This window comes from Poecilia mexicana, unplaced genomic scaffold (assembly GCF_051168715.1).
Source record: "Poecilia mexicana isolate PSO_F unplaced genomic scaffold, ASM5116871v1 scaffold_23, whole genome shotgun sequence".
Lineage (NCBI taxonomy): Eukaryota > Metazoa > Chordata > Actinopteri > Cyprinodontiformes > Poeciliidae > Poecilia > Poecilia mexicana.
In genome coordinates, this window is record NW_028263392.1 from 13,827,770 (window position 1) to 13,840,400 (window position 12,631).

Sequence of the window (12,631 nt, forward strand, 5' to 3'; positions counted from 1 at the left end):
ATTACTCGATTACTAAAATATTCGTTTACAACAGCCCTAATGAGTATGAACGTATTTTCTGCTCGCAGTAGAAATGGAACGCTGGACTGAAAAAACGAATCGTCTAACTTGTCGCTCCCGACCTTTTCTTTTTCTTTGTTGTCCAGGGATGAGGTGAGGCGAGGGCTGGAGGCTGAACGCATCACGCCTGTAGTGTCCTTTTCCCTCTGAGCTTCCTTTGTGGCTGTGATCTCAGAGAGCGCGCCGTAGCTGCCCGTCTTCCTCAAACCCAGACGCCATGAAGCCGGAGACTCGTCCTTCCTGTCCTCCTCCACTTTGGTTGAGACCTTTCCGGCAGGCTGAACGACCTGTAGAACGAAAGGGTGACGCAGGAGCTTAGATTACACTGAAATACACATTTATGTTCATGACTACAGCGATATTCTTAGTAGTTTTAGTAAGCAACAAAGGGGGACCACGTCAAACGCTTGCTGATTAATTTATAAGTGTATTTATCTCCTTGCACCTCTTCCCATTTTGTCAGGTTACATACAAACATAATGTATTTTATTGTGTCAGACCAACACAAATCTGACTGCACAGAGAGCAACCTAAGACTTAAGACAGCTCTTTACTTTGACTGGGCCATTTTAACATATGGACATGCTTTCATCTAAGTCATTAGGTTAGAAAGGGAACCTCTACCCAAGGATGGCTTTGAATTGACCATCAGCTCCAGTCAGTTTCCCTAGCCATGCTAACTCATGTAGCATGATGCTGCCATCACCGATTACACTGAATTTTATTCACACTTTTCAGTGTAAGTCAGCTGAATACACACTTTATTTTTGGGGTAATTAAAAAAGAAAACCCATCTTGAATCATCATGTTTCTTTTTTCACATTTATATGCAACTTTCTCGGTCATAATATATAAAAGTCTTTAGTTTGTCATAGTAATGTGACAAAATGTGAAAAGCTGAAGGGGAGCAATTACTTATGCAAAACACTTTATGTTTTTAAGGATAAAACCCCAAGAAGAAAAAAGATCTTCCCACCATCTTTACGATTTGGCTTCGATCTAAGGTTTTAGCAAAGAAAACTTTGATTCCATACTATTTTAACCTCTGTCAAAGGATGAAAGCAGTTTAAAACACAGGAAACACACAAACACAACTTAAAAAAATATTAGCAGTGCATTTGTTGATTACAAGTGGAAAAAGCACCATGTAATGTTGATGAGTGAAAAGGAAGTTCAATCACTTGTTGGATTTTTCCACTAGGGTAGAAGCCATGGTTAAATATAAGTCAAAAGAATTCTGCGGGGAATTAAAAATTTTAGTTTTTACACAATTGTACAAATATTTACTTCATTTGTAAGTGAAAACATAATGGAAAGCTGGAAGTGATTGATGATGTGGCATCTGCAGGTCAAAAGCTGCCGTCCCCTGAAGACATCACAACTTACTGCTGCACAAAATTCTTTAACAGGCCAACCCCAGCAAGTGGAAAAATCCTACATCACATGGGACAGGTGGGGAGTTAGGGGAGACTTTAGTGCTTTGTGAGAGTGCACAAGTGCATGTAGGATGAGACAACAACTCTGGTGCACACCAATGCCTCACCATGGGTTTTTTGGGCACAAGAGAAATGCCAGTTTTGCGCAAACCTTGACGCCACAATGCAGGACAGCCTGGCTCCGCCAAAGGCATGAGAGGTGTAATGTAATCAAACTAAAAGGCGACCGCGGCAAGAGCCGAGGATGATAAAACGGGACGGACAGGGAGGAAGACAGAAAGGTTGAAAAAGAAAATAAGACAGAAGCAGAAGCAAAAGAGACACACTTTGTGCGTGAGGACTTCAAAGCCGAGTCGCCGAACTAATGGTGCCGATCAGGTGAAATAATTGCAGTGGCTCGGTATGAAAAATGCTCAATTGTCAATCAAGTGTGGCGTGTAAGAACCAGGCTTTAAATAAAGTCTGGAAGTTTAAGAAGCAGAACTACTGAAGCAGACAGGATGAGTTAAACTCAGTGACTGAGTTCAACACTTCCTGTGTCGATTTAACTTTTCCACACAGCTTTTGATTCAGTCAGCAGCGTCTGGCCATCCAAGACAGTTCAGTTGCTTTCCCTTAGTCACACAAGCAGCCACAGCAGCTTACATTTTGCCATGCTCAGTAATGCTAGAGGAGGAGTTGAGTCTTTTTGCCAGCAGAGGGCAGCAGATCCAAAAGTGGCAACAACACAATTGACCAAGGAAAATAAAATCTACAGCTAAAATCTGGAGCTTTTATAGGTCCAAATTTTCCAAGAAGTAATTCTGAATGGGAATTCCTTTTTGTTTAAGAGCCAAAGAAAGAAAGAAAGAAAAAAAAAAAACTTATTTAACTGATTTCAGTTAAAGAGTGAATTAATATCAGCACTATGTTCAATCCAGACCACCTGCATTCACACACAGTGCCTTGAAAAAGAAATCACCCCCTTAAACCAGCAGGATGACTGTTGGATCATGCCTGAGCTGCAACTCTGGACTTCCTTAAAGGGTTTATTCAAAGAAATCTCAAAAACTAAACTGTTTTAATAAGAAATTCAGCCGAGAGGTTTTACCTTCTTAACTGGTGAAGTGGGCGTCGTCACCTGATTTGCTGGACTCGTCGGAGACGACGTGCTGACGGCGGCCGGGGTCGTTGTCGTCGTCGTGCTGCTGGTCACCGCTGCCGGAGGCTTGCTCTTGTCTTGTAATAAAGAACATTTTTAGCTACGTCATAATGACAAATATTCAGCAAAATCTCTTAATTCACGTTTTTCTTTTTGTGAACATCACCTGCTTCAGTTTCAGACTCTGAATCTTCCTCGTCCTCCTCCTCACTCGAACAGCTCGATTCGTCCTTCTTCCCCTCTTCCTCTTCGTCCACCTTCTCCGGTTCTAAGGTCTCGATGCGCGGCGCGGTCTTTTCCGGCTCCAGAAGCAGCGTTTCTTTGCTGAAGCGGAGATTAGAGCAGAAATGTGATCCTTTCATGTAAATATTTGCACAGATTTATTTTTCCCCCCCTCATGTTACACCCCCCCCCCTCTACCTTTTGAATGGTTTCAGTGATTGGTTGTTGTCCCCTGTGGTTGTCACCTCAATCAAAGGAGACTTCTTCGCGTCCTTCTTCTCCCTCATCAGCTGGAATAAACACAAGAAGAATGACAATCGGTCTCAGAAGCTCATCCAAACTCATTAAGCTTGAACGAATTATCCAGTCAGTGACTCACCAGGTTTTGTTTCTTTTGTAGCTCTTCTAAATATCCCAGAACATCTTCATCAGCTACATCAAAAGCAGTCTGGCCCTGAAGGGAAAGAGGTAAAAATAATTCAAGTGCTGCAGAAACACTTGCGCGAGTAACAACAAGCTTCCAATACCCACCATTTTATTAACGAGCTCCATGTTGCACAGATTCTCCACGAGTATTCTACACGCCTCCTCTTTGCCCCAGTGCGCCGCTGCGTGGAGAGGCGTCCAGCCATCATAGTCCTTAATATTTATGTCATAACCTGCTTGGATTAAAAGCCTGGGCGACAGAAAGAGTGTGTGAATTAGTGAATGTTGATAACTGATACTTTAAGCAGCTGCCAAGAACGACACAACCTCGAGTCAGATTAACAAAAATCTCTGCTTTGGAAAAGTAGTTCATGATCACATGCAGCAAAATATTTAAGTAGAATCGTTTGTGACGCACCAGGACTGCACTGTAATTGATCTTCACTGTAAAACTATTAAGCAACTTTTATGCAAGATACAAGTCAATAATTATTTAATATTAATAAAAATGAACTAGTTTCACTGGTAGATTATTTCCCTTATAATTTTGGAAAAACATCTTATAAGTAGGAAAACCTGCCAGGAGAATACAAGTTTCTATAGGTTATTCAAGTTGTTTTTAAGTTAATTTTGTCTTATTTCAAAAGCTCTGAGATATTTGCACCTGAAACTAGACCAAAAAATACTTGGTAAGATTTTGAGTTTTTGCAGTGTTGAATGCGTTTTTATCCTAATCCTGATTTAAGCTTCTCCACGACTTTATCCCTGACCTCTCTGGCATTTCCAGACCTTTATTTGGAGTAAAAAGGGGTTAAATATAAATGCAAGAAACAAATTTGGGTTTGTCCATCACATAAAATACCCTAAAACATTGACATTTGTGGTTGTTATAAGAACACGTGACCAAGTTTAAGAGATATAACTGTTTTGCGAGGAACTCTGTGAAAACGTCCTTTTTAAACTTTGCAAACTGTTTGTTTTATTTCAATTGTACTGCTGAAGCTGGATGAAGAGCAAACCGACAGCTCAGTGTCACACAGGACCTAGAAGAACCACAGGCAGCGGCGTTCTGGCCGTCATCCCGGAGCCGAGGAACAAGTTGCTGCCGCTCCGATGCTCACGCGGCGCAAAGTGTATTAACAACCCACAGAAACCATGTCAAAACAAAGCAAAATGATAAGACGCAACTACGCTGGGAAATCTTGTGTTACGACCGCTGTCATAACCCAACTTCGTCCCCTTGTGCTCCTCTGAATGCACCCGGTGAACCAGCGTCGTGCTGCAGGTTGCTACATGCAGCGATGCTTACTTTAAAACCTCCACGTATCCTTTGGCGGCGGCTACATGGAGCGCCGTTCCTCCCGACTTGGCGTGCCGGGTGTCTTGAATCTGACCGCTGTTCAGCCATTGCCGAGCATCTCTCAGCATGATGCGCTCCTCCTCTTTTCGGGCTGCCTCTATGTCCAACCCTGGAGGAATGAAGACAAATGAAACTGTAAAGACTACCTGCATTCGGAAGAGAAAGCTGCTGCCTCGCCAGATATATTCCCAAAGTGGAAATAGTAGAATAACTCTTGGCACTTTTATCAACATTTCCATACATTTGATTGCATCTGGCTGATTGGCAAGCATACCAGAAGGATGTCTCACCTGGCTTCATTTACAGTTTGTCAGGTGATGTCAGTCGAACTTCTACAAACGCGCGCACACACACACACACACACACACACACACACACACACACACACACACACACACACACACAACAAGCCACAGTTTCAACCGTAGGCATCACTGTAATTAACTTCAGCCAAGTCTTTGTGTTATGCTGTATTTCAGGCTCTGGAAGAGGAAAACCAGACCGTAGATAATTATAGCGCCACCTCCGAATACAAGGGTTTTGTTGAGTACTTTGTTGTGCTTTGGGGAACAGTTTGTGCCAATATCCAGTAAATTAAACAACACAATAGTTGCAAACACAGACGCTGCTTAGCTGGTTAAGTGGGTCAGTATGTCAGTGTTATACAATCCATACAAGGAAGCGGTGAAAACAGCCCCGACTTAGTGTGACACCTGGCTGAAACATGGCCTGAAAACTCACTGCTGCGTGCTGCGCTGATTTTCCAGCGGAGCCTCAACTGCATTACATAAACAAAGACCCAAGAAGTGTTCTGGGGTCGGAGCCAAGCTTAAGCTCATCATAAAGCTTTTTTGCTCCATTCTGATCAAAAGCTAAAAAAGGAAAGCCTGCGACTGCATGCTCGGGTTGGCAAATGCTCGGTTGAGGAAAAACCGACATTTTAAAGAAAGTGGAAGGAGGAAAGTTAGAGTCATGCCATCTTATTTTACTTTCCACTGGTTCGGAGTTTGACTGCATTCATATTTTCTCAACTTTACAAAATATCAATGTTTTATAATTCAACAAAACAATTAGTGAAATAAATGGTCTCGTCTGAGATTGAGCTATTCTGCAACCTGAAGCTCAAGAGCCACATGTTGCATTTAAGACTCCACTGTTGATCTCAATCACTTTGGCTACAAATGCTAAAGCATTAGGCAAAGTTTTAAGATGTAAAGTATTTATTTATTTTTAAATCAGCTTTGGCAACTTTTCATAGGTGTTTTAAAGTAACATATGCAAAACATTTCTGTATAAAATTACAATAGCAGTGCAATAATAACTACTAAGCAATTTTTTGTCTTTGTTGTAAATTATGTATTTTGACATTTAAAAATAAATGATCAGACTTAAAGTAGTTACCCTTTAATTTAATAGAAACAAATTAAATAGTAGGTTCTGTTAAGGTCATTTGTTTCTCTAAACAGATTTTGTTTATCTGAACCAAAGGTCACTGACCTCTGCTCTGGGTGCAACCACATGGTAGAGACCCATTTAAAATGAATTGCTGTACAAACCATCACCTTGGAGACAGAAAACAGACTGCTATCCCACAAAAAAGATAAAACCAGGCATCATTTTTCTATCACTGCAAAGTTTTGAATGTTTATAACAAACTCTTACTAAAAGCAGTAGAGATTACCCCAACATGATAACATGGAAAAGTTCAAAAATGTCTATGCAAGGCACTGCATTCAATGTAATTCACCAGAGCATGACAGCAAACTGATGCACATCATTTTACCTAATGTAGAGAACCAGGACTGACCGGGTCAGTCAGCATCCTTTGATCTCTACTGAAGCAGACAACACAGTCTATAAAAAGCATGGAGCCTAATGGCCTCTAAGCAGCAACAGAGCAAGAGCTAAGTGGAAAACTTGGCACTCCAAAGCTGATTTTCCTTAAGTGAGAGAAACGAGTCTATCTGACGTGAGATGACACAGATCGCAGTGAAATACTGAAATATTTGATGATGACATGAAAACGATGCCACTGCAGCATTAATCTCCAGATTTCAATTTGAAGATGGAGCTTTGGGAGTTCCCTCTACAGAATCGAGGACAAGTTTTCTAAGCTGAGCGATTCTGTTGGCCCCTTGCTAACAAGTTTAACTCTGTGGTGTCCATCTGAAAACAGAAAAATCAAACCACAAACGCAGGGAAGTGTTACACAACAGCTAGTTGCATAATGCTGCCTACTACCTCTAGCATGAAAAGAAAAAGAAAAGAAAAGAAAAGAGCAACTGCCCTCAGGACAGGATCACTGCGAGCTTTGTCATGAAAGCAGTTTCTGCAATCCTGTTTTTGTTTTGACAAACAAAACTTGGATTTTGCTCGCCGAGATCTGGACATTGCAAACAATTTAGAATTATTTAATAATAGGGGATTCGGCTGAGGGTGATCCAATACTTAAGGCAAATAAAGATGCTTTAAGTATCGCATATAGATCTGTTGAGGTGGAAATGTATGCACATGCAATGCGACTTGTTGACCGTAAACAAACAAATTGATTTATCCAACACAGTTGATGCCTCAGACAATGAACCAGGTCTTTTTGTACAATACAAACTGATGAGCGCCCCCTGTGGACAGGAGCCGGGTGACACGCTGGCAGACAGCTGCTCTCCATGAAGGAGTGTCCCGAACAGAAATAGTAAAAACTCAACTTTTCACTTTGAATCATCACATGACGGTGAATGACACAGATGGATGACTTTTCTATAACGAGTTAGTTATATTAGGGAGCCAGGAAAGCAGCAGGTGGCTGACGCACCGACTCTTTAGCTCATATTTCAAAACACAGACTTGCATGCATGAAATACCAAGAGGCTCCTTCAGGATGCCATTAAAATTTAAGTGCATCATTTGATTCTAGACATTATGTAATAAAGTTGGTTCCAAATATTTATACGTTCATATCTTCTTTTAGATTCAGTTCTGTGTTTCGAAATGGCGCCATTAACAAAGACTGTCATGAAGGCATTTATTAACTTCAATTCAAATTGTTTCGATGCAATCCAATCATACAGCAAGATTCAGATCCATTCACACACAGTCCAATAACCCCATTACAATACAGTCAAATGTAGTTAGTCATACTTTACCAAATGATCAAGATATTTGCCAACAGCACATTTTTCTAAACTGAGTAATGAGAAGTTTTGGCTCATCCCACAGGGAGTTGGGGGATGGACGACATACTGTACCTTGTCGGTTAATCTCGTTTTGTAGAAGTTCCTCCATTGGCTCCTCCTCAGCAATGTCCAGAGGCGTCTCCCCCTCACTGTTCACAACTCCAACATTAGCACCTTGGCTGATCAGATACCTGCAGGGGAGAATTTCAGCAATTTCATTCCTCAAAACAATGTGAAGGGAATCGTTAGCTCCTAAAACCTCTGAGGAAACTGGTAGATAGGAAGGAACCTGATGATTTTTGCTTTTAGTTCCAATGCCGGTGGTGGAGCTCACGGGTGCGTATTGTTTTACAGGTCAGGTAGATATAACACTTATAGAAGAAATTGTAATCAATCAATGCAGTTAAATAATCATAACTGTGCTAAAGGAGCATTCATACAAGTACACAGGAGTAATGCATGACATTTTATTCTGCAACAGGGTTACATAATGAGCCAATAAGATGACAACGTTAGATTATGAATGTTTAGAAATCTATCTGCCAAAGAAAGAAAACAAGTTTGGTACCAAGCATGAACCATAATCAATGGAAACTACATAAACATCCAAACATTACATGCATTTCCATAATTGCAAAGAATAATAAAGTGACACAAAATGGTTCAAGAAAGGTACGAAAGGATTCACTCGGAGGTAAGAAATGGGAGTAGAAAGTAACAAAATGGAAACATTTCAATCATTTTATTATCTTCACCACTGAATGTTGGATTCTGGTCTGCCTGGTCACTCAGATCTTAACAGGTGTGGGCATCAAATATGGTGGTGATCCATTAAAACTCCCAATTATGAATTTGGCATAGTTTCAGCACATAGCGCCTTAAATCACTGCAGTAATTTGCTGTCTCCGTAGTGCATGCATTGACATTGGGATGACTAGTCCAGTCCAATACATTGTGCGGCTCTAATATTTATTAGCCAAGATCTTGATTTAATTGCATTTGTTTCTCTGGGTCTCCTAAGGCTATGAAGAAAGCGCAGCGGCTTTAAAAAATAAAGCATAAAAAGATGAAGTCAGATGAAGCAAATGTCATTTTAATTTCAAGGCCTTCTTTCCTGCAGCAACTGAAGACATTTAAACCATTAAGCCTCTCTAGTTCAGCTGCCTCCAATTAAAGCGGTGGTCACACTCAGGCCTTTCTCTTTAGACCAACAACCCACTTCAAACACTCTTGAATTTCACACAAATAGAAACTGACCAAGAACAATTACGTCAAATTTTCAACCTTTTTGATTGGACGTTCTGTTCCTTTTTTTCCCCCCCCCCAAGGTTGGCTCAATAGGTTCTGTGGTTTTGTGGTCTGCAGTCTCACTGAGTTTCGTACCCAAAGCCTGCATTAGGTTGACCTTGGTGAGAACGGAGCCAAACAGATCTGGCTCTGTTCATTGACTACAGCGATTGTAAAAGAGGATGCTGGGATTTAAATGGACCTACTGAGAGCTTCCAGCCTACGTCAGGTTGTAGTTTCTCCCTCTGTGACATGATGTCTCCATTAGTCACCCATATCGGCACAGCCACTTGACATTTTCCCCGAAAATGTTAAACAAATGGCTTCTTGTTTTCTGTTACGCTGCCTCTTGCTGGTGTGTTCCTGAGGATCCACTCAGAACTGACCAGTTTTAGACCAAAACGAAGCAGAATTTTTCAATATGTTATTCAATACGGTATGTTTGCTTCTCCCCTGCCAGCTGCAGTTTTTGGAAAAAACATATCAGCCCAGAGCTAGACTTCTGAAATGTAACCCTAGTAAAGCAGGTCAACGAACACTCCCACTATGCTGAACAATGAGTACTACTGAGCTCCTTTAGCCCCTTCAGCCCATTTAAATATCTCCAGATAACATCTGTGTGTTGGTTTATGCCAACATGAGCCATCTTCTTCGCTGACAAATACAAAAAGGGCAAGAAATACTATAGTGCAGCTCTAAGTGTAGAGAGCAACCCTAATCTCTTAGAATTCAACAACAAAAAAACAAGGGTTTTTATGTCAAGACACCAGAACTGGTAAATATTGAAGGGGAGTTTAACAAATAGCTATAGGAAGGTTACTGGAAGCGAGAATGCAAAGGCTTTAAAACAACCCGTTGACGTTCACTGCTGGCTGACAGACGTTCTCCGTCTCATAAAATAAATTCTGCGTTAAATAGTGGGATTAGCTATTTGTTTTGTTGCTAACAATTGTTTGAAATATTCAACGTTGAGCATACATTTCCATTTTTGTGGTACTAAGAAGAACATTAATAAGAACCATTAACCACAGGGAGTATTTCTAGATTAAGCAAAACAGGCACCGCTTTGAAACTGAAGGAGCACCAACCATAACTCTGGATCAGGTAATTATTATTATTTTTTTTAAATTAGAGTTGGCTGATTTAAAGCATCGTCTTTGCAGAAGTGATGGTGGTGCTGCTTTAGTTTCCATAACCCGAGTGTTCCCGATTTTGTGGCCTGAAATATTTTCAAATTAATACAAAATTAGCATGTGGCTGAAAATACTCTACAATGCTAAAACACATCTGAACCGCAAAGCCCAGCTAAAAAAGGAGTCACCCCCTAAATTTAACCTAGTAAAGATGAAAGAAACTCCTGTTGGAAAATTACTGAGGTGGTTATTTTGTTTCAGCTGGCAACAAGTCATTCAACCCTCACCGACACAGGGAACTTTGCTTCATTCTTTGAAGAGCAATCTTACATGGTGTGAGAACGTCAGGATTCAAACTTCTATCATGAGTGAGTACTTCAAGGTCAAAAAGCACATGAGTTTCACAGTTTGGGCCTAGAAGTGATGGTTTAGAATTTTGAAATGTTTTCTTGAAAAGGTTATAAGCTGTTATTTTAATCACAACAAATTACTGTTGGAGTCTAGATTTAAAATATACTCAGGATTATTGGACCTAGAGGCTAAAGCTAACAGCTAGCCAAAGAGGCGACCAAAGCAGACTTTAAAACAACTCCAGTTTAAAGTCATAGTCATACTATTTGATTAATCTTTAAAGAGCCCTGTTTGCATTATTCAGTCATTTACACATAAGACAATTATTTACACCAGAAACAAATAGGAAACAATGTGAAAAACACAAATATTCTACACAAAGTGAAGAAATGAGTTTAACACCACCTTACTTCTATGTGAGGGTCTCGCTTGAAATGCTTCACATGTTCTATTCTTGGACTGTTTGACAAAATCAGTGGTATCACACCATTTACTTCCATTTCCTGTGCAAATAACTGCACAGAGACATTCTGGAGCAAATGGTAGAAGATGGCAGAAGTCTGCTGTCATATTGGTTAGCCGTTAGCTTCAGCTTTAAGAACCTCAATTAAAAAGCCCTGAACTCTGACAACCCAACACTAACACATAATCTCTATGGAAATTCTAAGCAACTCTGGATGAAAACAGTTTTTTTTGGCCTGTTGTATTGGAAATCAGTCTGAGGAAGCCCATTAATGTTGAGTAGCATAATATCTATTAAGTGTTAGATTTGTTTCAATCACCACTATCACAGAAGGAACTTTATATTTAAATATTACACGTCACGGTACAAATCACTATCATTTCTAAATTCCTGAGAACGTGAGGGAATTGTGTCACAATAAATGATTTATTATCTAGACGAATGCCTTTGTTATAAGTGAATAAATAAATTGCCGCTGCTTTTGAAGAATCTCTGGGGAAAACAAAAGCTTTGTTTGCAGCTGGAAGGAGTTTGTATGCACTATTAAATGCATTAGTTATTTTTTCCATGGGCTGTGTCTTTTGGCTTCAATCAAGCACTGTTATTAATTTAGAAAGTAACTATTAGGGAGAAATAAAAACCCTACAAAAAAGAAAAATTGCTTTTAAAAGTACGACCAGGTGAGGGGCCGCTGATGGTCAATAAATTTGTCCAACTGTCCAACCCTAATCTCTCCATCCAACACCATATCAACATCTTCCTTTGTCTGAAAATATTTTAACATTCTCATCTGAAAATGCAACCAGAAGTGAGTCAATAGAAAAAATACCCGACAGTAAGCCGTGTTGTGCTGTACCAAATGTATCTGAAACATGAAGACCAAACCACATTCACTACGTTACTGTCATTCAAATGCAAGAAGCATTAATGTTCAAGTTGTTTTCACAGGCATGAACCGAAAATGGATTTGACTTAACTTTTCTTAGGTACCTTTCTTTCCCTCTACTGTGGACTGTCTCTAGTTTTCCTTCACTACTGAGAGCAGCACAGCACACAGTAGCCAGCTTTGCAGCTAGAAGCTGCCAGTGGTGGCAGATCCATATAAATATATAAACTTCAGGCTTTTATTTTGCTGTTATGCCATTTTGATCAGAAAAACGGGCAGAAGAGAAACAAAATAAAAGAAAGCCAAAGACACTGACAGGTTAATGGTATGTGAAGATGGTCAGAAAAGGTCAGCTGCTTGCCTATTCTTGTCCGCAGCTCAATTGTTAATAAAAAAATACATGTTCTATTCCTAATACTCAAGAAGTGTAATACAAAGAATTTACCAATAAAAGGTAGTTGTAAGCACTGTTTTGTTAGATTTTGCTAGCATCAGCACTGATGTGGTAGAATAGCATTGAAAAATATCTTAGCCGTTTTGTTCTGTGTGTTTTCGTAGTGTTAAGGAAACTCAGACAAAACGGCAAAGAAAATGGTGAAATAGTCAGGCTCAAACTGAACTCATGGGTCAAACCAGTCATCCATTTTTGTTTGATCTTTAGATTAAAGAGTGCAGCATTCAGTGTAAAAACAA

The 12,631-nt window shown here is 40.1% G+C and overlaps 1 protein-coding gene across 4 annotated transcripts in view; it reads right to left on the reverse strand.

Moving 5' to 3' along the window:
- The window catches only part of ppp1r12a (protein phosphatase 1, regulatory subunit 12A), a 46,559-nt gene that overhangs the window by 13,964 nt on the left and 19,964 nt on the right, over positions 1-12,631 (reverse strand). For 3 of the 4 annotated variants that reach the window (XM_014988454.2, XM_014988436.2, XM_014988421.2), the window contains exons 3-10: positions 7,891-8,009; positions 4,595-4,754; positions 3,391-3,535; positions 3,239-3,313; positions 3,058-3,149; positions 2,804-2,961; positions 2,587-2,714; positions 123-347 (exon numbers count right to left, since the gene is read on the reverse strand). In XM_014988454.2, the coding sequence (XP_014843940.2) occupies positions 123-347; positions 2,587-2,714; positions 2,804-2,961; positions 3,058-3,149; positions 3,239-3,313; positions 3,391-3,535; positions 4,595-4,754; positions 7,891-8,009 (1,102 nt within the window). Of the gene's footprint in view, positions 1-122; positions 348-1,603; positions 1,712-2,586; positions 2,715-2,803; positions 2,962-3,057; positions 3,150-3,238; positions 3,314-3,390; positions 3,536-4,594; positions 4,755-7,890; positions 8,010-12,631 lie in introns of all 4 variants that reach the window. The other variant, XM_088003461.1, reaches the window with a different exon arrangement.